General features: G+C 52.4%; 2 protein-coding genes across 2 annotated transcripts in view; one reads left to right on the top strand and one right to left on the bottom strand.

The window, feature by feature from the left end:
- The window catches only part of slc4a5a (solute carrier family 4 member 5a), a 31086-nt gene extending 9180 nt beyond the window's left edge, over window positions 1-21906 (top strand). The window contains exons 7-25 of the mRNA XM_056602855.1: window positions 951-1006; window positions 3549-3706; window positions 4134-4221; window positions 6226-6380; window positions 6880-7008; window positions 7927-8101; window positions 8860-8993; window positions 9674-9945; window positions 10999-11033; window positions 11926-12117; window positions 13434-13547; window positions 14013-14174; window positions 14714-14892; window positions 15280-15352; window positions 16306-16374; window positions 18357-18530; window positions 19238-19423; window positions 19890-19948; window positions 21587-21906. Of these exons, the coding sequence (XP_056458830.1) occupies window positions 951-1006; window positions 3549-3706; window positions 4134-4221; window positions 6226-6380; window positions 6880-7008; window positions 7927-8101; window positions 8860-8993; window positions 9674-9945; window positions 10999-11033; window positions 11926-12117; window positions 13434-13547; window positions 14013-14174; window positions 14714-14892; window positions 15280-15352; window positions 16306-16374; window positions 18357-18530; window positions 19238-19423; window positions 19890-19948; window positions 21587-21773 (2597 nt within the window). The 3' untranslated portion in view covers window positions 21774-21906. The remainder of the gene's footprint in view (window positions 1-950; window positions 1007-3548; window positions 3707-4133; window positions 4222-6225; window positions 6381-6879; window positions 7009-7926; window positions 8102-8859; window positions 8994-9673; window positions 9946-10998; window positions 11034-11925; window positions 12118-13433; window positions 13548-14012; window positions 14175-14713; window positions 14893-15279; window positions 15353-16305; window positions 16375-18356; window positions 18531-19237; window positions 19424-19889; window positions 19949-21586) is intronic.
- Window positions 21907-22219: 313 nt separating this feature from the next.
- ogfod2 (2-oxoglutarate and iron-dependent oxygenase domain containing 2) lies at window positions 22220-26375 on the bottom strand. Its single transcript, XM_056602029.1, has 7 exons — window positions 26160-26375; window positions 25921-25977; window positions 25524-25634; window positions 25163-25262; window positions 24940-25064; window positions 24243-24500; window positions 22220-23408 (listed from the first exon to the last, which is right to left on the bottom strand). Exons 1-7 carry the CDS (start codon window positions 26292-26294, stop codon window positions 23133-23135), a joined length of 1062 nt encoding a protein of 353 aa, XP_056458004.1. The 5' UTR covers window positions 26295-26375; the 3' UTR covers window positions 22220-23132.
- Between the last annotated feature and the right edge of the window lie 78 nt (window positions 26376-26453).

Raw genomic sequence — 26453 nt, 5'->3', positions numbered from 1 at the left:
TGCACTCTGGGCTGCTTTATGCTATCTGAGGCCAGGGAACTAGTTACAGACATTTTAGAGACCTGATTCTTTAATTATTGTATTAATTTCATTCAATCTCCATTCAGCTAAAATCTAGAATGTCCCAATCCTCTCCTGGAATGCAATGCCTCACATGCATTGCTTTCCTGTGGCTAACATCCACCTCGACCGTCACCACCACCAACTCCACCCTCTCCCACCTCCACCCTCCCCTCCCCAACACACCACATGGGTCGATGGGCCGGTGGCTGTTGGGGGGGGGGGGGGGGGGGGCTGACGGTGTGCATGCGGACCGGTCGAACGATGACAGCGTTGTGCTAATTCAGCACGCAGCGATCGATGGGGTCCTGCTCTACAACACAGATACTGATTAATTAATCAATTTACTATACCCATGAACCCTGACCCCATCGAGCTGGAGCTGATGTATGGCTCTGTGTGGTGGCCCACTGTACCAGAGACACAGAAACACCGTCAGCCCATCTACAGAGGAGTGAAGAGGTGGGGACTCACCTGAGACCGTAGATCACCTGTCGAGCCTGAGGGTCGTTTAGACCAGCCAATGAAAGGCCTGAGCCGACGGGCCTTGATGACAGCGTGGCAGGTGTAAGGTGTGCAGGTGGTACCTTACCTCCGCCCGCGTCTCCACGGCTACTCTCAGTGGTCTCACACGACGACAACTGAAAATGTAGGAAAAATATAAATACATAAAGAATGCTCCCTCTCTCTCTCCCTCTCTCTCTCTCTCCCCCCCTATCTCTCTCTCTCCCCCCCTATCTCTCTCTCTCTCCCTCTCTCCCTCTCTCTCTCTCTCTCTCTCGCTCTCGCTCTCGCTCTCGCTCTCGCTCGCTCTCTCTCTCTCTTTCCCCCCCCCTCCCCCCCCCTCTCTCTCTTTCCCCCCCTCCCCCCCCCTCTCTCTCTCTCCCCAGGCCACGCCCAGAGTCAGAGTATGAATGACATTGGGGACACGCCCAGCAGCGACCAGGTGAGTCCGTGGCCCTCGCCTCACCAGACTCCCCCCCCCCCCCCCCCATCCCTTTTAACAAATTTGTCCTAACCTTTGACCTCTCGTTTTTAACCTCTGACATTACCCGACTGAAGACCGGTGTCTTGATACCCTAAAGGCTGTGTACTCTCAGATGAATCACAGAGGCTCTGCTCTGTGATTCCACAACGTGTTGTCAGCTTACCAGTCAGAGTCCGGGGAGCAGCAGTCCGGTTCCAACTCACAGATCAGTGCGCAGAGGTGTCTGTCGGCTCTGAACCGCTTGACATCCAGACTTCCTCAACCGTGTCAACAAGTCCCAGTAGAATAGAACATGGAAGTGGTAAAGCGAAGAGCAACGAGGTGAAAGACCAAACATTAAGATGAGCGAAAACGTTTCCAATACAGCCGTGCTCTTCCTGAGCTGCTCCTGACGTCGGAGTTGACACCCGCCGTCTCCCCCCTGCGGTGCGTCAGAGCGGTGCGTCAGCGCGGTGTGTGTGACGGTGACACGCGGCGGTCCGACAGCGAGGAACGTGCTCCGCGGGCGAGGGGGCTGGGCCCGGCGCCTCCATTTTGATTCCGCTGTAATTGCAGAGATCTTTTTCCCTGCGCGTCTCGTTCAGCCGCGTGCCGCTGCCTTAATGAACACGTGGTTGTCGTGGCGACGCCGCCTCTTCTCCATCCCTCGTGGCGACGAGGAGAGGAGGAAAGGAGCGATGGAGGAGGCAAAAACGCGGAAACAATCATAGCGCCTAAATCCCTCATCCTAAAGTCCCGGGGAGGCTTTGACGGGAGCTGTCGGGGCATGTCTCTCCGCGGCACGGCTCTCGACGGGTCAGGGTTCAGGAGGGTCGTTCGATTAACACCTCGTCCGTCAACATAAATGTTATGTTGGGGGATCGAACCAATCAAAGGCCGACAGGACAGAGGGTGTCAGAGTGAATACAGAGCTGGGATCAGGACGACGTGGAGCCTGAACACGGGGGTTTGAAGCCTGTGTTGCCGTGGCGAGGAGGCATCCGTATGCTCCGATGGGCCTGGGATTGATCTGTATTGTATTTTACGCGTTGCATCTAGGTCACATCCCACAATGGCTCGGTAATTGCTAGATTTGCTTTGTGTCGCCTTATGTGTGTGATTGAATGTATGTGTGTGTGTGTGTGATTGTGTAAGTGTGGTATGTGTGTGCGTGTGTGTGTGTGTGTGTGTGTCTGATTGTGTGATTGTGTGATGCATGTGTGCTTTTGTGTTTGTGTGTGTGTGTGTGTGTGTGTGTGTGTGTGAGCGTTGATGTGCATGTGTGTGCATCCCTGGATACATTCTTGTGTGTTTTATACATGTGTGTGTGTGTATCCTTGTATGCATGATATACATGTATGTGTGAGCATTTGTGGTCTGGGGCCTTTACACTGAGCCTTTGTCTTGGGCCGTCACATGGAGCCTGGGTCTTCCGCCCTCACACTGAGCCTGGGGTCCAATGAGGCCTGGGGTCATTGAGTATTTTTACCGAAGGTGGAAGGAGAGCCTTAACCCCTGTCTGTTTGGGGCCGGACCCCTCTGTCCCTCTCTCACCATCAGCTACCGGACTACTAGATGTAGTTTGACCATCTCACTCCTTTCCCGAACCTTACTGAATTTGTTCGTGCTGTCAAAATGTTTGAGTTGTTTTTAAAAGAATTCTGTATATTTCCGTTGTATTTTTTTCCCCCTGTATCTTTTGGTATTCTACTGCTGTGCTGTGCGTTTCCTGTCTGTGATCAGTAGTGTTGAGCTGTCAGAGTAGACCTGTTAGTGGGAGAGAGTCCGGTCTGTATAGAGCAGCACCTGGACAGGCCGCGCTGCTGTCACTGGACTGAAGCCCGCTCATATCTCAGTCTGCAGCGGAGCAGAGCTCAGCATCGCAGCCTGCTCCATCGATCAGGACCCACTGTCACGGGCACCGCGAGCCGCAGCAGATAAATATTTCACTGTCTCGACAGATCACCTATATGGATAAGGATCAGTCTGAGCCATATCTGCCGCTCAATGACCTCTCTCTCTCTCCCTCTCTCTCTCGCTCTCGCTCTCGCTCTCGCTCCCTCTCTCTCTCCCTCTCTCTCTCCCTCTCTCTCGCTGTCTCGCTCTGTCGTGATTTAATATGCATTAATTCTAACACTCCCCTTACTCCTCTCTCTTTCCCTCCCTCTTTTCTCTCTGTCCTCCCCCTCTCTCTGTCTTTGTCGATCATTTCACGCCTCTCCCGCTCTCCCCATCCACTCCCTTTCTCCTCTCGTTCTGTGCCTCTCTCTCTCCTCCTCCACCCTTTTTCTCCCTCTCTTTCTCTCCCTCCCCCCTCTCCCCCCTCGCCCCCTCTCCATCTCCCCCCCTCCCTCCTCCCACTCCCTCACCCCTCTCCATCTCACCCCCCCCTCCCTCCTCCCCCTCCCTCCCCCCTCTCTCCCCTCCCCCCCCCCCTCCCTCCTCCCCCTCCCTCCCCCCTCTCCCCCCTCCCCCCCCCCCCCCTCCCCCCGCTCCTCCCTCCTCCCCCTCCCTCCCCCAGCTGAAGAACAAGTTCATGAAGAAGATCCCGCGTGATGCGGAGGCCTCCAACGTGCTGGTGGGGGAGGTGGACTTCCTGGACAAGCCCTTCGTGGCGTTCGTGCGGCTGGCGCAGGCCACCACCCTGGGGGGGCTGACGGAGGTCCCGGTGCCCACCAGGTGGGGGCCCCACCCTGCCTCATATCACCCCGTGTCATGTCATGTGATCTGTGTTGTATCATCTACTTTATATCATATCTGATGTCATGTCAAATACTACGATGTCACGTTATCATGTCATGTCTCACATCCCTTTTTATAATCGATGTAATATCCTCCCATGTTATGTTAATATAACATGTTACCATAAGTGTGGTCAGTCCATCGATATGTGCATTAGTTGTGTGTTTAGCGACTTTCCTTTGATATCGTTCTTTTATACCAACTCTCAACCAAGCTCAACTCTCATTCACCGCGGCCCCGTCCCAGACCCATGCCGGTGCACTAACCCCCCTCGCCTGCAGCAGACCCCCTGAAGCCCTGTCTGTATGTGTCTGTCTGTCTGTCTGTCTGTCTGTCTGTCTGTCTGTCTGTCTGCTCCCCCCAGGTTCCTGTTCGTCCTGCTGGGGCCCCTGGGAAAGGCCAAAGCCTACAACCAGATCGGCCGCGCCATGGCGACGCTCATGGTGGACGATGTAAGACTTCCTTCTTCACGACTGCTCTATAGACTGTCCGCTAACGAGCGCCCGTACTCCACTAACGAGCAACCTAATCCACTTAGGAGTGCTCTAGTCCACTAACGAGCGCTCCAGTCCGCTAACGAGCGCACTAGTCCACTAAAGAGCGCTCTAGTCCACTAACGAGCGCTCTAGTCCACTAACGAGCGCTCTAGTCCGCTAACGAGCGCACTAGTCCACTAACGAGCGCCCTAGTCCGCTTACGAGCACTCTAGTCCCCTAACGAGCGCACTAGTCCACTAATGAGCGCTCTAGTCCCCTAACGAGCGCACTGTTCCTCTAACGAGCGCTCTAGTCCGCTAGCGAGCGCTCTAGTCCACTAACGAGTGCTCTAGTCCACTAGCGAGCGCCCTAGTCCACTAGCGAGCGCTCTAGTCCACTAATGTTCTAGCGTTCTAGTTAGACCATTCGTTAACGAGTGTTCTAGTTAGACGTCCGTTAACGAGCGTTCTAGTTATACCCTCCGCTAACGAGAGAGCAGGGATCAATCGTTAGTCAGACCGTCTCTCCGTCTAAAGAGCTCCTGTTTAATGATGTGTTCTGTTTAATGATATGATTACAGGGAAGGATTCAAACGGATTGATGTGCTCTTTATCGGGTCATGGCAGCTGCCAAAACAAGGCCATAATCAAAATGAATTTTAATTGAATGATTACTTGTCATGATCACAAATCAAAAAACGATCACGGTGCTCAGACAACGTCTGGTGTCGTTTAAAGCCTCCATTTTCGTGCCGGGACACTGAGCTGCATGTCATCGCTGCCCTCTTTGATACCCATGATGCCTCAGGTCATGACGAGGTGTGCATGGTGTGTGTGGGGTCTCTCCGGGCGAGCAGCAGTTATTAAAACCAGGGAGGGTAGTCTGTGTCAGTAAGCAGCAGCTCTCCATCGTTGAGCGAGACGTCCTGGGTCCACCTGCTCCTGAGTGCCATGTTTCTGTAGCGGTCTCGGATGAAGCGTCTACTGAATGAACCGTAACGTCTCGGGTCGGAGGGGAAGTGATGCAGGGTAAGAGCCATGTCTTGCTCAGCTCTACGGGGTCGTGGCCTTCCTCTTCACAGAACAGCCGTTCCCCTTCCCCCCGCTGATATACTGCGATCAGATGAGGCGAAGTGTGGGGCGGGGAGCAGGAATGAGGTCGGAGCTACTGAAGGCAACACGGGAACCAGGAGCCTGCCTCTAAACAGGACACCAGGGGCCTGCCTCTAAACAGGACACCAGGGGCCTGCCTCTAAACAGGACACCAGGGGCCTGCCTCTAAACAGGACACCAGGGGCCTGCCTCTAAACAGGACACCAGGGGCCTGCCTCCACACAGGACACCAGGGGCCTGCCTCTAAACAGGACACCAGGGGCCTGCCTCTAAACAGGACACCAGGGGCCTGCCTCCACACAGGACACCAGGGGCCTGCCTCTAAACAGGACACCAGGGGCCTGCCTCTAAACAGGACACCAGAAGACTGCCTCTAGACATCCTGTGCTTCAGACAGCCTGCTAATGCCAGGGGGTTTACCCTGAGAACCTGCTGTGGTGTGAAGGTTCTGACGACGCCCAGACCTTAGGAAACGCCTGGAGCTGGACCCCCGTCTCCACGGCTGGAGAACAGGTCCACACGGGGCTCCTGGTGCAGTTGATCATGCTACTTATTCCGCTGTGGCCCGTTGAGTGGAGGGTTGAGGATGTGAAGGATGGGAAGACAGAGGATATTTTTACGGAGATCACCACAATACTTTTTTGTAAATATTTCGTCAACACGTATTTCCTTCAAGATTTACGATGAAGTCATTAATTCAAATGCTTAACGGATATGATGTACAGTGCAATAAGAGAGACCGTTAGACAGTGCAGAGACAGGTCGTTAAGGAGCAGGTAGGGGTTAGACAGTATAGAGCAGATTGAAACCCAGAAGCTTATGGCCATCTAATGCCAATCCCTGCCCTTTACCCCCCCGCCCCCGCCAGCTGTTCAGCGACGTGGCGTACAAGGCCCGCGACCGTGACGACCTCATCGCCGGCATCGACGAGTTCCTGGACGAGGTCATTGTCCTCCCCCCCGGGGAGTGGGACCCCAAGATCCGGATCGAGCCGCCCAAGAAGGTCACGCCCGCCGACAAAAGGTGGGAGGTTCGCTCGCTACGAGAGCTCAGAGCGCTGGCAAACAACCTAAGGACAGATTTGTCCTAGAGTATAGATACGCCTGAAGTTGTGATGTGAAGTGGCAGGCTTTCGACGGTATCAAATGAAATGCCTGCATGGCTGAGATGTAAACAGTGCCCACAGCGACCTGATTGGGGTGGCATGTGGCTCAGGAGGTAGAGCGTGCTCGCTGGTAACCGGAAGGTTGCTAGTTCGATCCCCGGCTCCTCCCAGGGTGTCGAGGTGTCCCTGAGCAAGAAGCCTGTTCCCGACCGGCTGGCTGTCGCCCTGCGTGGCTGACTCCGCCATCGCTGTGTGAATGTGTGCATGAATGGATGGATGTTAGGCAGTACCTTAAAGCACTTTGAGAGGCCACTGTTAAGAAAAGCACTGTATAAAGACAGTCCATTTACCATTGGTTCCCTCCTCTGCCTTGCCCTTGCCCTACGATGACCCTGACGGTGTCCCCCCCCCCCCCAGGAAGTCGGTGCTGTCCCTCAACGAGCTGGGGCAGATGAACGGGAAGGCGGGAGCTGGGGGGGGTCTGAGCGAGGACGAGGAGATGCCAGCCCCCCACGAGATGGGGGAGGAGCTGGCCTTCACGGGACGGTATGTACCCCCCCCCCCCCCCCCCCCCGCGGGGACCCTGGGGGATGGTGAACTCCCGTTCAGTCCGTGGTCCTGTCGCGTCTAACACTTCCTGCAGACTGTTGCGTCTCTTGCCTCATCGTGTACTTAAACGCCCTGAAGCCTAAGCCAATCAGAGCTAAGGAGTGCTTAGCTCTGATTGGCTCACAGGCTTCAGGCCAGACTCCTCTACAGAGAGGAGAAGGAGGGGGACTGGATGGTCTCACAAGGCAACCTCATCCCACTTCCAGTCTCAGAGGGGTTCAAAGCCCCTCATTAGGCGACCCCCCTACTAACCCTGAACCCCTGAAAGAACCAGGAGAAAACGCCCAATCACAGGGGAGAACCGAGAGGAGGAACCCAGGAGAACCTCCATCCTGGGGCAGGGGGAAGAACGTGAGGAGTGATGACGAGAGGGATCCTTCATCCAGGGGGGAGTTGGGGAGGGCAGGGAGGCCTCGTGCTGGAGACCCCAACACGAGCAGAGCTCACTCAGAGCAGCATCGGATGCCTCACAGGTGTCTCTACCCCGGCGTGGTGCTCAGGGTGAGCCTCCACCTGGAGCGTCGGGGGCCTCGTCAGCAGCAGCTGCACTAAACACTGCAGCAGGCTGGGTCGTTAACGAGCAGCGCTGCTGAGTGGTGGGTCCTCAGAGGGGCTGAGGGGACGTGCTCCGTCTGGAGTGGAGATCTACGGGGATTAGATTAATGAGTAGTCTGGCTATTGCCAGACCAAGCTCCATCGTAGATTGCACGTTGGTCTTGGGAAGCTGCCGTCATTTTCTTCAGCGTGTGTGTGTGTGTGTGTGTGTGTGTGTGTGTGTGTGTGTGTGTGTGTGTGTGTGTGTGTGTGTGTGTGTGTGTGTGTGTGTGTGTGTGTGTGTGTGTGTGTGTGTAACAGCTTCTGCGGAGGTCTGTACCTGGACATCAAGAGGAAGCTGCCGTGGGTGTTCAGCGACTTCTACGAGGGCTTCCACCTCCAGTCCATCTCGGCCGTGCTCTTCATCTACCTGGGCTGCATCACCAACGCCATCACCTTCGGCGGGCTGCTGGGGGATGCCACTGACAACTACCAGGTAACAGGAAGTCAGGTGGACAGGAAGTCAGGTGGACAGGTAACAGGAAGTCAGGTGGACAGGTGAGCAGAAAGACCGGAGGAGAAGTCTCTATTTTCCTCCCCTCTCTCTTCCTCCCCCCTCTCTCTTCCTCCCCCCTCTCTCTTTCTCCCCCCTCTCTCTTCCTCTCCTCGATCTCTCTCTCTCTCTTCCTCCCCCCTCTCTCTTCCTCCCCTCTCTCTCCCCCCCTCTCTCTCCCCCCCTCTCTCTCCTCCTCCTCTCTCTCTTCTTCCCCCCCTCTCTCTCCTCCTCCTCCTCTCTCTCTTCCTCTCCTCCTCCCCTCTCTCTCTGCCTCCCCTCTCTCTCCCCCCCTCTCTCTCCCCCCTCTCTCTCCTCCCCTCTCTCTGTCTTCCTCCCATTCTCTCTCCTCCTCCTCTCTCTCTTCTTCCTCCCCCCTCTCTCTTCCCCCCTCTCTCTCTTCCTCCCCTCTCTCTTTCTCCCCTCTCTCTCCTCCTCCCCTCTCTCTCTTCTTCCCCTCTCTCTCTCTTCCTCCCCCTCTCTCTCTTCCTCCTCCCCTCTCTCTCTCCTCCCCTCTCTCTCCCCCTCCCCCCTCATGTCAGTGTTGAATGTCTGCAGGTTGTCTCTGGGTTGTGTTTGAACGCTGCCTCTCTCCAGGGGGTCCCGTCCTGTTCCCTCTGCGTTGTGTTTAAACGCTGCCTCTCTCCAGGGGGTCCCGTCCTGTTCCCACTGCGTTGTGTTTGAACGCTGCCTCTCTCCAGGGGGTGATGGAGAGCTTCCTGGGCACGGCCCTCTCCGGGACGGTCTTCTGCCTCTTCAGCGGCCAGCCCCTCATCATCCTCAGCTCCACCGGCCCCATCCTCATCTTCGAGAAGCTGCTCTACGAGTTCAGCAAGTGAGCGCCCCCCACTCTCAGAGTCCGTCTGTGACACAGCATGTGGTTCAGATGGAGATGGATCCCCATCCTGAGACCTTTAGAGGATCCTTTCTCATAGAGGCTTTCCTCCTCTATCCTGGAGCGTGACTATGCTCACACATGAGTCCTTTGAATTCCTTCCTTCCTGAATTCCATAAAGTAAACGTTTGTCGTTGAGAATTTACCGAAACGTATGATGTTCTTGCATGTCACTCAACGTGCAAGAACAGACATACAAGGTTGTTCACGGGTAAGGCAGTCCTTGTTCAAACCTCATGCAGAGCTGAGCAGAATCCCGTGTCCTCAACTCAACATGAGGCTGGTTTCCTCCGAACTACACCTGGCCACGTTAAGACGTCACGCGTTGAACACGTGTCACGTGTCCGTGTTCACGTCCCACGTGACACGTGTTCAACGCGTGAACTACACCTGCGCACGTCACGCGTTGAACACGTGTTCAACGCGTGACGTCTTAACGTGGCCAGGTGTAGTTCACGCGTTGAACACGTGTCACATGGGACGTGAACACGGACACGTGACACGTGTTCAACGCGTGACGTCTTAACGTGGCCAGGTGTAGTTCACGCGTTGAACACGTGACACGTGTCTGTAGGCCGCACGATGTCCTAACCTTACCGCGTGCTGTCCCCGGGCCCCAGGAGCAACGACATCGACTACATGGAGCTGCGGTTGTGGATCGGCATCCACTCCTGCCTGCAGTGCTTCGTCCTGGTGGCCACGGACGCCAGCTACATCATCAGGTACATGACGCGCTTCACCGAGGAGGGCTTCTCCAGCCTCATCTCCTTCATCTTCATCTCCGACGCCATCAAGAAGATGGCGGGCTCCTTCAAGTACTACCCCATCAACACCGCCTTCCGGCCCGACTACGTCACCGCCTACAAGTGCGAGTGTCTGGCTCCCGACCCGAGTGAGTCTCCCTGCCCTGAGGCTGGGGTGTGTGTGTGTGTGTGTGTGTGTGTGTGTGTGTGTGTGTGTGTGTGTGTGTGTGTGTGTGTGTGTGTGTGTGTGTGTGTGTGTGTGTGTGTGTGTGTGTGTGTGTGTGTGTTGTTAGTGTGTGCGTGCTTGTTCCATTAACCTGTGTCATGTGTTTTTGGTTTGTGTTTGTGTCTAGTTTGTGAATGTGTGTGTTTGTGATGTTGATCTCTGTTTGTGTTGTTGGTGTGTGTGTGTGTTTCTAGTTTTGTGAGTGTGTTTGTTTGTTTTGTTGGTGTGTGTTAATGTTGTTGTCTGTGTGTGAGTGTGTGTGTGTTTGTGTTTGTATGTAGCTATTATAATGATGAAATGATGACTAGTGTGTAATTTGTACCTCTTCAACGTTACCAACCACACGGTCTGAGTCACCAAACCCGTGCTGCCCTCTCTTACTCCACTCAAACATCCTTCACCAACATAATAAAACTCACTTCCTGGTACCTGAGATCATTTAGCGTGGGCCGGGTCATCATGAGTCAAACCAATAGCAGTGCAGCACTGTGGGAAGTACTTCTATCCTGTTCTTTACTTCTACAAACTCGAGCCGTCGCACATTGATTCCTAAAATGTACTGCCGTTGTTAAGATGGGAGGAAGCTGGGCTCGCATTGCAGGAGTTGCTTTGGTGCTTTGATCCCCCAAACCGGTCCTTCGATTAAGTCTTTATAAATCATGAACTGGGATTGAATGGGTCGTCTCAACATCCTTCCAAAGACCAGTAGAGAACAGTAGATCCCAGTAGAGACCAGTATAAATACAGTAGAGCATGTCTTGAACACATGGGAGACATTGAGTTCTGTAACTGATTTGTCTCCTGTCTGTCTTCACCGACGTGCTCACAACATGGCCGCCGTCCCTAATCGAGTGAGTACCCCCCCGATGTCAGACGTCTCCCTGGACCCGTGTCCCAGCGCTGCGGCTCCAGACGCTCACGCTGTCCTCCTCTGTCTGCTTCCTCCACAGTGGCTCTGATGCTCCTCATGCTTTAGCTCCCGCGCCAGATAACGTCTCTACTCTCCCCGGGGTGAGTGCCTCTTCAATCCACGTGTGTGTGTGTGTGTGTGTGTGTGTGTGTGTGTGTGTGTGTGTGTGTGTGTGTGTGTGTGTCTGTGTCTGTGTCTGTGTGAGCATGCATGTGCTTGTTTGTGTATGGGTGTGTGAGCATGCACGTGGATGTGTTTGTGTGTGTGTTTGCGTGTGTGTCGGTGTGAGCATTCACGTGCGTGTGTGTTTAAGTATTTCAGCATGCACGTCCGTGAGTTTGTGTGTGTGTGTGTGTGTGTGTGTGTGTGTGTGTGTGTGTGTGTGTGTGTGTGTGTGTGTGTGTGCATGCCTGTGTATGTAGAGGGCGATTAGGCGGGTGTTGCGCTCTGCGCTGCGATGACCTCCTGCTGGCTGACGAGGGCGTCTCCTGCCCTAAGGACCCCGCGGTGCCGCGGTACCGACCAGCCCTCGCTGGGCGGCACCCCTCTGGGTTCAGGCCGGCGGCCGCGGGGCACTTCCTGCCTGCGCTGCCCCCGTCTGGATACTGTCGGTCTCTGTTGACCCGTGATCGCCCCACCTCCTCCTCCTCCTCCCTCTTAGTGGGGGGGCGGTTTGGCCTCAGCATTAACTCTGACCGTCTCCCTTTATCTCCCCACCCACCTACCATACCAACACCCCCACCTTCACCCATCTGAAACACCACCCTCAACCCCTCACCACCCACATCCTACCCCATCTGATGCACCACCCTCTACCCCTCACCCCCTCACCCCCCACCCCCATCTGATGCACCACCTTCTACCCCTCACCCCCTCACCCCCCACCCCCATCTGATGCACCACCCTCTACCCCTCACCCCCTCACCCCCCACCCCCATCTGATACACCACCCTTTACCCCTCACCCCCTCACCCCCCACCCCCCGTCTCCCAGGTGAATGTGACAGATCTGGACTGGAGCCAGCTCAGTAAGAAGGAGTGTCTGACGTACGGAGGCTCGCTGCAGGGAACGTCCTGCAAGTTCGTCCCCGACCTGGCGCTCATGTCCTTCATCCTGTTCTTCGGCACCTACTCCATGACCGTGTCCCTCAAGAAGTTCAAGTTCAGCCGTTACTTCCCCACCAAGGTGAGGAAAGCCGGGAACCGAACGGCGTCAGGAACATCTCAGGAGCGTTGATGCCCAACATGGAACCATTCCCTCCAATCAGGAAGCAGTTAGACTGCAGTAACAACTCTTTCACCAGAGGTGGCGCTGTGACTGTGTTACTGTGTAACTTGGTTGCTTGTGTAATTGCACTACTTATGACTTATGACTTTTGACCCAGGGAGGTTGATGGGTAGTGCAGGGTAGTCTGACCCCAGTGTTGACCTTTGACCCAGGGAGGTTGATGGGTAGTGCAGGGTAGTCTGACCCCAGTGTTGACCTTTGACCCAGGGAGGTTGATGGTAAGGTCCTGGGTAGTCCGACCCCAGTGTTGACCTTTGACCTAGGGAGGATGATAGGTAGGTTGTTGCTCTAGCTGTCTGCCCGTTCCGCCCGGCGACTCATGCCTGACCAATCCACCCAATCACGGCTCAAGCTCGACCCGACTGGCCGGCCCAAATAATGAGCCTCCCCCCAGAAGCTCCTGTACGCCGGAGCGTCGCCAGGGAGACGGAGAGTGAGGCCGCGCGGGGGGCAACCGACTAAAGAGTAGGACATCGGTGGACGGCTGTCCAGACCTGGTGGTAACAACACAGTCTGGATGCTTCTGGTCCTCTCAGACAAGCACATCCTCTCCCAGACAGCCCGTCTGCCGCAGTCTGGCCTCTCGGAGCCGGATGAGCCCCCCAGAGTCTAGTTATTCCATATTGAACCGACTTCAGGCACATTCGATTGGCTCAGAGTTCATGAAGTGAGACTGAGTAGTTATTCAGCCAAGGCCCAAGCCGGGAGGATTCTGGATTGTTTCTTGTCGATTTGAAGACTAACCACTGAGACTTGTTTCTCTTGTTTTTCTCTCTCTCTCTCTCTCTCTCTCTCTCTCACTCACTCACTCACTCACTCACTCACTCACTCACTCACTCACTCACTCACTCACTCACTCACTCACTCACTCACTCACTCACTCACTCACTCACTCACTCACTCACTCACTCACTCACTCACTTGCTCTCCTTGTCTCTCTCACTCTCCTTGTCTCTCTCACTCTCTCTCTCTCTCTCCCTCTCGCTCTCCTTGTCTCTCTCTCTCTCTCTCTCTCTCTCTCCCTCTCGCTCTCCTTGTCTCTCTCTCTCTCTCTCTCTCACTCACTCACTCACTCACTCACTCACTCACTCACTCACTCTCTCTCTCTCTCTCTCTCTCTCTCTCTCTCTCTCTCTCTCTCTCTCTCTCTCTCTCTCTCTCTCTCTCTCTCTCTCTCTCTCTCTCTCTCTCTCTCTCTCTCTCTCTCCCCCCAGCTGAGGAAGCTCATCAGTGACTTCTCCATCTTCATGTCCATCATGACCTTCGTGGGTCTGGACATGCTGATGGGTCTGAAGACCCCCAAGCTCATCGTCCCAACCGAGTTAAGGGTGGGTTCCCCTCATCATCAGGGCTCCTCCTCTGGTCTCAGCACTACGGGGGAGAACGGGTTCAAAAGCAGAAAAATCGAAGAGTAATCACAAAATCTACAATGAAATAGATTAAAAACAAAACTAATGTATAAGTAAAGGAGGAGCCTGTCAGAAAATAAATGTAACGTATGTAACCGTAAACCTCTAAAAAGTCAGAATGACCAAACAAACATCAAAGATTTGTTCAAAATCGGTCTACACCTGAGTAGACTTTGTGTGTCTACACAGGTGCAGACATTGTGCAGACACACAATGTCTCCACATCAGGGAGCTGTGTTGCCACTTAATTGTTTCCTGTGTAGTCGACCTGATGGAGAACTCTGACGAGCCAGACATAACCAGAAAGAGTTCATCATTAGGACAATTATTAGTGGTTAGTAAAAACTCTGATCTGTAACGGGCCGGTCCTGTCCCCGCCCCCAGCCGACGCGCCCGGACCGCGGCTGGCTGGTGATGCCGTTCGCTAAGAACCCCTGGTGGGTGTACGTGGCCAGCTTCGTCCCCGCCCTCCTCGTCACCATCCTCATCTTCATGGACCAGCAGATCAGCGCCGTCATCGTCAACCGCAAGGAGAACAAGCTCAAGGTACGCAGAGGTCGGGGTCACAGAGGTCAAGGTACGCAGAGGTCAAGGTCACAGAGGTCAAGGTACGCAGAGGTCGGGGTCACAGAGGTCAAGGTACGCAGAGGTCAAGGTCACAGAGGTCAAGGCACGCAGAGGTCAAGGAACCCTTCCGCTGGGACTTTAACCCAATCACCCCCTCACTCTGATCCTGTTCTGCTGCAGCGTGAAACTGTCCCTTGTCTTGCAGTTGAGTGATGCTCTAATTTAGCAAAAGAAACAGACTGGGAAGCCTCGGTTGAACAATGGCTCCTTAATGCTGCTCATACCGATAATGTCTGTCCTGCCATGCTAGTTTCTCAGCCTTTGATTTAAAATATGTTGCACCAGAAAGTCTAATGATCTGGATCTAGGAATATAAGCTTTGATGAGGTTTCATTTCATATAGGTTATACCTTCAAATATCGTACACCAGAAAGTCTATGATCTAGTCGGGATCTAGTCTGGATCTATGCACCTGTAGTCCCACCCAGAGTTGATGAGGTCTCTTGGGCCCTGAGCAGAAGGGCTGTGGCTATCACCTGGACCTGTTCTGGGTGGGCGTCCTGATGGCCGTCTGCTCCTTCCTGGGCCTCCCGTGGTACGTAGCCGCCACCGTCATCTCCATCGCACACATCGACTCGCTGAAGATGGAGAGCGAGTCCAGCGCACCCGGGGAGCAACCGCAGTTCCTGGGGGTCAGGTGAGTTACTGGGGTCAGGTGAGTTACTGGGGTCAGGTGAGTTACTGGGGTCAGGTGAGTTATTGGGGTCAGGTGAGTTACTGGGGTCAGGTTCCTAGAGGGGTCAGGTTAGTTCCTGGGGTCAGGTTAGTTCCTGGAAGGGTCAGGTTAGTTCCCGGAGGGGTCAGGTTGGTCCCTTTGGTCAGGTTAGTTCCTGGAGGGGTCAGGTTAATTCCTGTCGTCAGGTTAGTTCCTGGAGGGGTCAAAGGGATGGATAAATGGAGGGAGGGGGGGTTATAAGGCGACAAGGGACAGAGACCGAGGGGGAGACCAACATATGGAGTGGGATGGGGGGTTATCCCATTCTTCGGTGAGTTGACCAGTCCTCTCCTCCGTGTCCCACCTCAGAGAACAACGACTCACGGGCATCTTGGTGTTCGTCCTCACCGGGGTCTCCATCTTCCTGGCCCCGATCCTGCAGGTACGCTCCGCGACCGACAGACAGACAGACAGACAGACAGACAGACAGACAGACAGACAGACAGACAGACAGACAGACAGACAGAGCGACAGAGCGACAGACAGACAGACAGACAGACAGACAGACAGACAGACAGACAGACAGACAGACAGACAGACAGACAGACAGACAGACAGACAGACAGACAGACAGACACGTTATAGATCCTACATTAATATAAATTATTAGTAACAGCAGCAGTCGGAGACACAGAATACAATCGAAAACAATACAATACAAAGTAGTGCTAAGAAAAACAGCAATAGATGCTAAAGTAAATGCTAAAACAGGGAAATACAGGACAAACAGTATAAACTATAAAGTGGCCCAGTGATCAAGTATATATTTAAGCAATAGATCACGCCAGGCTGTGGTATGTGCTCATTATACCACTGTTAAGGGGCGTTGTCCGGCCCCGACGCGCAGCGGAGGGCCGGCGACCCCCTTCACAGTGGTATAATGAGCACATGCCACTGACTGAAGTGATCTATTGCTTTTATACAACGGTTACTGTTATGGCGAAACGAAAGTCATAGACACACTACATTTCAAAAGAAACCAAGAAAGTCAAAGTAGCCGTTTTATTAAAGACTACCAAAAAGTAGTCCCTCCTGGCTGCCTTCAAAATGCACGACGGTCGCTATGCAACACACTTTAGCGTCCCTCCGAGAGAACGGTTGTAACGGTTTCCACTTCAAGGCGCGGAGTGATACTTTCACAAAATGATCGGGCGTCATAGCAGTTATGTATACGCTCATTATACAACAGTTAGGAACCAATCAGATCGCTGGATTTAGGCCCCCCGTTGTATAAATTTGTATATACAGTATATATTTATATATGTATACAGGCATACACATACTGTACACATATTGAGGTCCACTAAAACGCGTCCTCCTCTCCGTCTCCTGTAGTACATCCCGATGCCCGTCCTCTATGGCGTCTTCCTCTACATGGGCGTGGCCTCGCTCAGCGGCATCCAGGTAACCGGGGCAACCGACCCCCCAACGCATCCCACCAGAGAGGCATGCATCACAGCAGGGCCACTCGAGTTCTCAAGCTCGGTCTCGCATTCATTCGAAAATCTTTTGTTCACAAACCGTTGTGTGAGTCTTGGTTTAGGATCTTGGACCGCTAGCTAGGAGATCAGCTGAGAGGTGTTTTGAACCTTACTTAGGAGTCTACTACCTGTGGCTACAGATATGTTGCTCCATTAACCAGCAGTGACTGGACTGTTGATCGGTCCAGTTACCTGTTGTGGTTGGTTGTTCTATAATCCTGCAGAGACTAGCGATGGGTCACATGTTTAGGCTGTTGGTGTTAGGCCATTAGGTCGTGCATTAGGTCATTAGGTCATAGGAGTATAGAGGGGACATATATAGGTTAGTCTGAAAGAGCTTTCATTGGCTCAAACTATCCCCTCTGGAGAATGACCAAGACATTGGAATAGTGCACGTTGTTGATTGCTAATAAGTTGAATAGCAGACATTGAAAAAACCCTTTTGGTGGAGGTGATGTTTGTGTTTTCCCCCCCCCCTTCAGTCTCCAGGCTTTAGAGCCCTGTTGTTAACCCCCCACCATTACCTCTCAGCCCTGGTGTTGGCTCCCACACAGCTCAACAGCCCAGGGAGGGGGGGGGGGGGGGGGCGTACTGAGGGGTCCCAAACACTCAGAACAGACAACGGAAACATCTCTGCAGCGTTAATTAGACACTCTGGGTCTACGAGTGAATTAAAGCCCATGGCTCATTGTGTGTGTGTGTGTGTGTGTGTGTGTGTGTGTGTGTGTGTGTGTGTGTGTGTGTGTGTGTGTGTGTGTGTGTGTGTGTGTGTGTGTGTGTGTGTGTGTGTGTGTGTGTGTGTGTGTGTGTGTGTGTGTGTGTGTGAGTGTGTATGTGCTTGCGTATATGTGTGTCTGTCTGCGTGATTGTGTGTGTGTGCATGCAAGTTTGTGTTTGTGTGTCTGAACATGCGTGTTTGTGTCTACGTGTTTGTGTGTTTGAGTATATACGTGTTTGTGTGGATGCGAATATGTATGTTTGTGTGTGTGCGTACATGCATGTTTGTGTGTGGGTGTGCGTATATGCGTGTTTGTGTGTGTGTGTGTGTGTGTGTGTGTGTGTGTGTGTGTGTGTGTGTGTGTGTGTGTGTGTGTGTGTGTGTGTGTGTGTGTGTGTGTGTGTGTGTGTGTGTGTGTGTGTGTGTGTGTGTGAGAGAGAAAGACCAGACGTGCATGATTCCATATCCAGGAGCGTCTCATGCACGGCTGGTGTGTTAGTGTGTGTGTGTGTGTGTGTGTGTGTGTGTGTGGGTGTGCGTATGTGTGTGTGTGTGTGTGTGTGTGTGTGTGTGTGTGTGTGTGTGTGTGTGTGTGTGTGTGTGTGTGTGTGTGTGTGTGTGTGTGTGTGTGTGTGTGTGTGTGTGTGTGTGTGTGTGTGTGTGTGTGTGTGTTCTACCAGCTCAGGTGTGCATCACCACAGACAGGATAATTCTAGTAGCCCCATTCTGTGGATACATCTTGACAGGGTCATCACCCCATAGCTGGAGGGGGGAGGGGGGAGGGGGGAGGGGGGGGGGGTGTTTGTGTTCGACAGACGCATGATGAACCAGGTGGGGTTTCCATCGTTCTCTCTTTCTTTCCCTCCCTCCCTTCCTCCCTCTGTCTCGTTTGCCTTTTCGCTCCCTCCCTCTCTTCCTCCCTCTCTCTCACTCCTTCTCTCTGGCTCCCTTTCTCCCTCCCTCCCTCCCTCCCTCCCTCCCTCCCTCCCTCCCTCCCTATCTTTCTCTCTCTTCCTCTCTCTCCCCCTCTCTCTCTCTCTCTCCCCCTCTCCCCCCTCCTCTGTTCAGGACTCACTAGGAGCTGTGTCCACCCACGGCGAGAGGAATCTGTCACCCCTCCCATTGTGAAGCGAGCGGATCCCCTGACCCTGACCTTGTGCCCCCCCCCCCCCCCCCTCTGGCTCCAGTTCTGGGACCGGATGAAGCTGTACATGATGCCCTCCAAGCACCAGCCCGACTTTGCGTACCTGCGCCACGTGCCCCTCAGACGCGTCCACCTCTTCACGCTGGTGCAGGTCATCTGTCTGGCCGTGCTCTGGACCCTCAAGTCCACCTTCCTCGCCATCATCTTCCCCATCATGGTAGGCCCCGCCCCCTGTAGGCCCCGCCCCCTGTAGGCCCCGCCCCCTGGAGCTGGAGCCATGGGTCAGGGACCGGGGGGGGTTAAACCCCGGAGTAGGGGTGGGGGAGGGAGGAGATGATGGGGGGGAGGATGGGGAGAGAGGGAGGGGGATGGGGGGGTGAGAGGGAGGGAGGGGGGCACAGAGGGGGGGTTGTGTCTGGGGGGTGAGAGGGAGGGTGGGAGGGAGGGAGGGGGGGGTGAGGGGGGAGAGGATGGGGGAGAGGGGAGAGGAGAGGAAGGAAATGAGGGAGGAGAGGATGGGGAGAGAGGGAGGGGGGGGGGTGAGAGGGAGGGGGGGCAGAGAGATGGGGGTTGTGTGAGAGGGGAGAGAGGGGTGAGGGGGGAGAGGAGAAGATGGGGGAGAGGGGGGGAGAGGGAGGAAAGGAGGGAGGAGAGCATGGGGGGAGAGGGAGGGGGGGGATATATGTCCTCATAAGTCACTAAATGCACAAGCAGTGTTAAACATATGTGCAAAATAAAATATAGATTCTAAACATACATGATGCCATGCCATATGTCCCAAATAGTTACCAAAACTCCCTATTACTGTAATGGACGTATGCAGAAAAAGTCCTGATGATTCAGAACTGGGTTACACGGTCCAGGAGGAGGGCTGCTGAAAGGCCCTACTCTACAGCCGTTTCTAAGTCGGACTCTCCCCGTCAGATCCTGGGGCTGATGGTCGTACGCAAGCTGCTGGACATGGTGTTCTCCCAGCACGACCTGGCCTGGATAGACGACGTCCTGCCCGTGAAGGAGAAGAAGAAGAAGAAGAGCAAGGACGAGGACAAGAAGAAGAAGGGGAAGGAGAAGAGGAAAGACAAGAAGAAAACGGACGACCTGGACGACGAGGTGAGAAATGCAGGCGTCTGCTGCCCCCCGCTGGTGACCAGGAGCATGACATGGATCATCCCTGTCTAATCCGTGTCCGCGCTAATACCAATCTGATTTGTGTTCCCTTGTGCTTGTGTGTTCTTTTGTATTTTGTGTGTATTTGTGTGTGTGTGTGTGTGTGTGTTTGCGTGTGTGTGTTCATTTGTAATTTTTGTGTGTCTGTTTCTGCGTGCGTGTGTTTTGTGTGGGTGTACGTATTTTTTGTGTGTGTCCGTGGTGTGTGTCTTCTTTTGTATTTTGTGTGTGTGTGTGTGTGTGTGTGTGTTTTCATATTGTGTGTGTGTGTGTGTGTCTTCTTTTGTATTTTGTGTGTTTGTATTTTGTGTGTGTGTGTGTGTGTGTGTGTGTGTGTGTGTGTGTGTGTGTGTGTGTGTGTGTGTGTGTGTGTGTGTGTGTGTGTGTGTGTGTGTGTGTGTGTGTGTAGGATAAGTACCATGCCTATTCCAACTGCTCTCCGAGCTCCGAGTCGGACGTGGACCGCAGGTACTGTGTCCTCAACCTGCACATCCCCTACCAGGACCTGGTCGCGCCCTCGCTCCCCCACACTCAGTGGGCCGCCTACTGCCGGCCCGCCGCCACGCAGCGCCCCTAACACACACACGCACGCACGCACGCACACACACACACACACACACACACACACACACACACACCCACGCACACACACACACACACACACACACACACACACACACACACACACACACACACACACACACACACACACACGCGCGCACACAAACACCCACACACACTCACACACACACACGCACGCACGCACACACACGCCCCTAACACGCACGCACGCGCACACGCACACACACGCCCCTAACACACACACGCACGCACGCATGCAGACCGACAGACAGACAGGCAGGCAGGCTGACAGACAGACAGATAGACACAGTAACCTGTACAGTAGAAGTAACCTGTAACTATTTTTCAATCATTTAAAATGCGTCAAACATAACAACATAATTACAATAATCAATTGTGAAATTTGACAATCTACCCGTTCTTTGCCTTATATAAAGTTCCAGATAAGGCATTCCTAATTTTTTCCTTTAACCTTCGATTCGAATGTCAGATCCCACATTTCCTATCTGGGTTTAATAAAGAGTATTTTAGGAGAGTAAGTAGTAGTAAGGATGTATCCTAGCATACTGCCCTCTCCTTCAATTGAATCAAGATAACAGAAACTTTTTATGTATTGTAGTGTACTGGTGTGTCTGTGGGATCAATACTGCAACCTTCCTGAGCCTCAAGTTATTACTTTAGATTGGAGGCAATTATCCCCTAACCGAAAGCTACTTGCTGTCTGGGCGCTTTTGTTTGGAGGAAAACTCTGAGATCAATAAAGTTCTACTCATGATGCCATCTCTGTCCAGTGTGTTGTGGTCACAGTTCTACGATGTTAGCTCTGTCCAGAGTGGTGTAGTCACAGTTATATAATGCTAACTACGTCATGTGTGTTGTGGTCACAGTTGAAGGTCTCTCTTGTTAACGTCTGGATGGTTTCTGGTTTGTTTTGCAACATGCTTTGGTTTTGGTTGTTTCTTTTGTCCATCGATTGAGTTCAGATCCTTCATTTCTATGGATTGGACACACTAGCAAACCCCTCCCTCCCTCCCTCCCTCCCTCCCTCAATCCCACCTCCAATCATGCCTCCCTCCCCTCCCTCCCCTCCCTCCCTCACCCCATCCTCCTTTCTCTCTTCCTCCCCCTCCTTCCCTCCCTCCCCTTCCCTCCCTCCCCTCCCCTTCCTCAGCAATTTGCCTGGACATTTTCCTATTAAATTGTGTTGAGCCAGAGATGGTTTCTGGATATACAGTGCTTCATCTCCATCCCTGAACGGTAGTCTGTGTATCTTCGGTTCTGAACTTGCCTTCACTTTCCTTCAAATCAACATTGTTGTCCAAAAGTAGACCTGCATAGGACTAGGTTACTTGCAAAGCGTTAAATATTCATGCAATATGCCATTCAGTCGTTACTATTCAGTAATTTAGCAGATCCTGAATAAGTCTTATTTATTTGTGTATTTTCTACATAGTTTTATGTATAGATCTATCTGTCATTAAGTAGGGGGAGCATGTGATAACATGACAGCTTGACGTTCCCCAGCATCACCTTGCATCTGAAGATCTCCTGCCCGTCGTCGCCCGCGGTGCCGGGCCGAGGGCTGCCGCCGTGCCCCGTCCCCCACGTCAAGATCGAGATGGAGTCCGAGTCCGAGTCCGAGTCCGAGTCCGAGTCCGAGTCCGACCACGTGGTTCACCGGCGCGACATAAACAGCGAGACCACGCTCTAACTCCGGCGGCAGGGGGCGCCAGAGCCAGCCGTGCACGTTGTTTGCGTGGAGCTCTGAACGGTTGACTTGCAGGACTGTCTTACGCCTGAAGGGGGCAGCGCACCGCACCATGCTGTGTTCCCATAGCAACTGATTGAAGGTCAACGTTGGTGATTTTGCCAATTAACGTCATTTCTGTTGCGATCACTTCCGTGATACTGTTTTTTTTAACCAGTAGAGTTTGGAACGTGTTTGGAAATATTGTAACCGTCTCCCAAAGCATTTAATATATGTACTTGAAGAAAGATAATAGGCTATTTGTATATCGCTGTGCTTTATATGAAAATGTGTTTATATTTATACATAGTTAGCTGTGAAAATACGCTCAGTGTGTGAATCCTAACCAAACTTTACATCATTACTAAACCCCAAACTAAAGAGAACAATGTGGGCTCAAATTCTGACAGTAAATCTCAATACATTTATATAATTAAAATCCTCTGCAGGGATGTATTGCCATACTGTGGGGGAGAGGCCAACCATTTATTAAAGCTGTACGGGGATTTCACTGTCCCCCAGGAGACCAAAGAAACAACCACAAAGTTTGATGTTGCCAAAATGATCGATATTGAATCGAACTATATCTATTATATTTTCAAAAACAACAAAACCAGAGTATATTCTTGTAACAATAAGTTTTATGATTAAAATAACGTCACTTTTAAATCTGAACACTTGTTTTGTCTTTTGTACCATAGCCTATATGCTAATGCTATTCAATAGATATTTTTTTACGTAATTTACATGACCATTTATTAATATAGATGTGAGCCTATATGACCTGAGCACAGCTTATTAATAACCATAATTATGCATTTACAGCCTTAAAGTAGAACATACAAGCTTGGGTATTTTTGCTTCTTCATACGCATGTTAGGAAAAAATATGTTTCTTGGTTTCCATTGAAGGATTATGGAAAATATGGTATTTAAGTACACTTAGAATTTACATGTGTGAATCACAAAGTGGCAGGTCGTCATGTCAGGCTACGAGCACATCAGTAGTTTAACAAAAAGATTGCAGATTTAATATAAGGTTTCTCAGTGTAAAATATAAAAAATAATTATACATATAAATTAAAGAGAAGTTCAGAAATATAAGGAAAATCATATTCTGACATTTGTACGTATTTTGGGCAGTATTTTGGGCAGTACAGGCACATTCTGTCAGTAAACATTCTGCAATGAGAATAACAACGCCTTAGCATAGCATCAGATTAGCTCACATGCTACTAGTATCCCGCTTGAATAGCATGGTGTAGAACACATGACGCTAACATCATGCTAGCATCGTGTTAGCATCCATCCCCTTAACATAGCATCAAGTTAGCACACAGGACGCGTTCTGAGCTCCCTCCTCGTCTCCGACCCCGTCCGTGAATCCGTCGGCGAAGCCCTCCCCCCGGACCAGCGAGGGCGTCTGGCTGCACATGGGGCAGCGGCGGTTGCGTTGGCGCGAGGCCCTCATCCAGACGATGAGGCTCCAGCGTTGGCCCGCCGCGATGGGCAGCGCGCCGTGCATCTGCTGCCCCCGGTGGAGCAGGCCCGCACTCACACGGTGCTCCACCTCCGAGCACTCTGTGTCGCCTAAAGGCACCTAGGGAGGACGGGGAGAGAGGGAGTAGGAGGGAGAGACAGGGAGAGAGAGAGAGAGAGAGAGAGAGAGAGAGAGAGAGAGAGAGAGAGACATAGGGAGGGAGAGAGAAACATGGAGAGGGAGAGAGAGAGAGCGCGGGAGAGAGAGCGAGAGAGAGAGCGGGAGAGAAAGGGAGTGGGAGAAACATAGGGAAACAGAAACATGGGGAGGGAGGGAGAGAGAGAGAGAGAGAGAGAGAGAGAGAGAGAGAGAGAGAGAGAGAGAGAGAGAGAGAGAGAGAGAGAGAGAGAGAGAGAGAGTCAGACGCTAACATGGGTCTCTTTTGATGTACGTAGTTTTAAAGAAGTTCAGACGTTGTATTTGACGTGGTGTGTTAATTGTATGGGGGATGATTGTCCAGGGGTTGGTTAGGGCTCTGTGACTCCCAGCCAAACGGTTCTGGGTTCACAAAAGAGATGTCCACCGTTTATCTGAGGGCATACTCAAGAAAGATGGCCCAACCCCTCCCTGCTCAATCAGGACAAGTAGACAAACACGTATACATGGATGGATAAGAGTCTTTGCTCGATGACACAAATAGTCAATGAACCAACATGGAGACTGCAATAGGGACACTTTGCATAAATACGCAGGGCAGACATTTTTGCTTCAATTTAGTTAATTGAGTGAAATCTATAGAGTTAAAGTGAAGACTCTATGTCGACGTGGATGCGTCCCAATAGAGGTGACAGCTGCTCTAAAATAAACAACCTCTTTGTGCCTTATAATAATAACACATCACACACACACCCGTGATAATCTACAGGCAACACACAATGTAGCTATTACTCGCACATCTTTCATGTCACCAAAGTAGAGGTTTCCCCCCGTGAAGTCCTTCCCCAGCGAGACGTTGAGGGTGACCTCGGCGTTGTCATAGTGATAGCTGAGGTCCAGGTCTTCCCTCAGGTCGTACTTCACCACGAAGGCCTTGTGGCTGTCCAGACCGCCCCCCCCGCAGTCCGGGTAGAGCAGCGACGCGATTGGTCCGAGGTAGCGCTCGCGGAGGGGCGTGGTCAGGCCCTCGTCGAACCCCAGTTCGTTGAGTAACATCTGGGCGGGAGTAACAACAGGAGGGGGAGACAATGAGGTGGTTTTTATTAGTACAGCCCCTCATTAGAGTTCCAGTCTCAAAGGACTTGAGGAGCCCCACGTTACAGGACACCCCATGGGGCGGCATGTGGCTCAGGAGGTAGGGTGGGTTGGCTGGTAACCACAAGGTCGCTAGTTCGACCCCCGGCTCCTCCTAGCTGAGCGTCAAGGTGTCCCTGAGCGAGACACCTCCCCCTGACTGCTCCCGACGAGCTGGCTGTCGCCTTGCATGGTTGACACCGTCGTTGTTTTTGTGAACTGTAAATGGGAGCTAAAAAGTCTCGCCACCAATACACACACACAAAACCGTTCTCAGCCTCACTTGGAAGCGCCTTCGGATGAAAGCGACCCTCTCAAAGACCAAATTACTTAATGTAACATGAAGAGGAAGACGTCTCACCCCGTAATTGTTCATGGTGTTGGGCCGCCCCTTGGGGGCCGGGGAGCGTTCAAAGTGCTCCAGCTCCTCCACCAGCTCCTGGCAGAAGGTCCTGGTGAACACCGCGAGGCGAAACACGCGCGGAGCTTCAACAGAGAGTACAGACCACCGTTCAACTCTGGGCGTTTCTTACATTATTTCACGTTCGTGCCGGAATATCTGCTCCATGCCGTTCCCAACTCACCGGCCTCCGACTGAAGCATCCCCAGCAGTCCTTCCCGATCGGCTCCAGAACTCCGGCAATACGCCACGATCCGTAGGAACTCTGGGGCGAGGAACGACTCCTAGGAGAGCGCGTTGTTAGCGGTCTTATTACAGTGACTTTGTGTCAAAGTGTTTTATTTGTAAAATGTACAGTGCAAAACAGGGTCATACTGGGCAGTGAAATTCTTAGGACAAGGCAAGGGACAAGTGCGTCGTAAAGCAATATATACCCAACAATATCAACTATAAAATAATTGAATAAATGACTGGGTTTGGGTCATGGGTTGCGTCATGACATGCTGGTCCTTATCTTCAGGGAGGGCGTGTCGCATCGGGCGTACCTGGAGGTGGTGGAGGTGAGGGTGGAGCGGCCGGTACACATGTCGTATCGCAGCGGCTCTCTCAGCAGACTCTATATTCAGACTCTGACGTCTTTCCACCTCCTGAGCGATCTAATGGGAACATTGAACGCAGTTAGTATACGTTATGTTTATTATTAACGTAGGAAACGTTCATTTATCACAAATGTACCTTGCAAAATAACGATAGCATCATACAGCCAAAGAAACGATTAGTTGCAATAACTTATTTATTGTGTATAAAAGGTGTATAGTTGTATTGTATAGTCATTCAGATTTGTATTCTTACTGTGCTTTTCTTTTTGTGCGTTTTTGCAGCTGAACCAATCATTTCCCTTATGGTATAAATAAGGTATTACATTAATGATATCCTCCGTACCTTTTGAAGAACCTCGTCAAAATGCTCATCTGTTAAACAACCACGACTTCTGAGCACCTGGAATACACAAAGCACACCCGATCACTAATCCTTACACACAAATCATAGACATAACATACATACAACATGTTAGTGCTCAGGTAGACGCCACGGATACCCCCAAAACATGTTAGTGCTCAGGTAGGAGGACAGAGACCCACACAGCATGTCAGTGATCAGGTGGGAGGACAGAGACCCACCTTCTGGTGGTCGGCCCTGAACTGCTGTTCAGTCACGTATCTCACGTGGAGCCTGTAGTCCTCCAGGAAGATGTTGTCCGTGAGGTAACAGCGACAAGTGTAGAAACACTGCTTCTCCCGTTCCCCCTCGTCCATGACTTCTGTATGCGTGATTTTATTACAATATGAAGTTGAAACTTTCCCTGAAAGAGAAATATCAGAGGACACGCCCCCGGAAGCCTGTGTGTTTGTTGTGAGCCCGTCGTTATTGTGTCCGGTTGGGAAATCACTAATTTCTCAAATAATGACGTTTGA

The sequence above is a fragment of the Gadus chalcogrammus genome, chromosome 11 (genome assembly GCF_026213295.1).
Source record: "Gadus chalcogrammus isolate NIFS_2021 chromosome 11, NIFS_Gcha_1.0, whole genome shotgun sequence".
In the NCBI taxonomy this organism is placed as follows: Eukaryota; Metazoa; Chordata; class Actinopteri; order Gadiformes; family Gadidae; genus Gadus; species Gadus chalcogrammus.
This window is presented reverse-complemented; position numbering and strand designations above follow the sequence as displayed.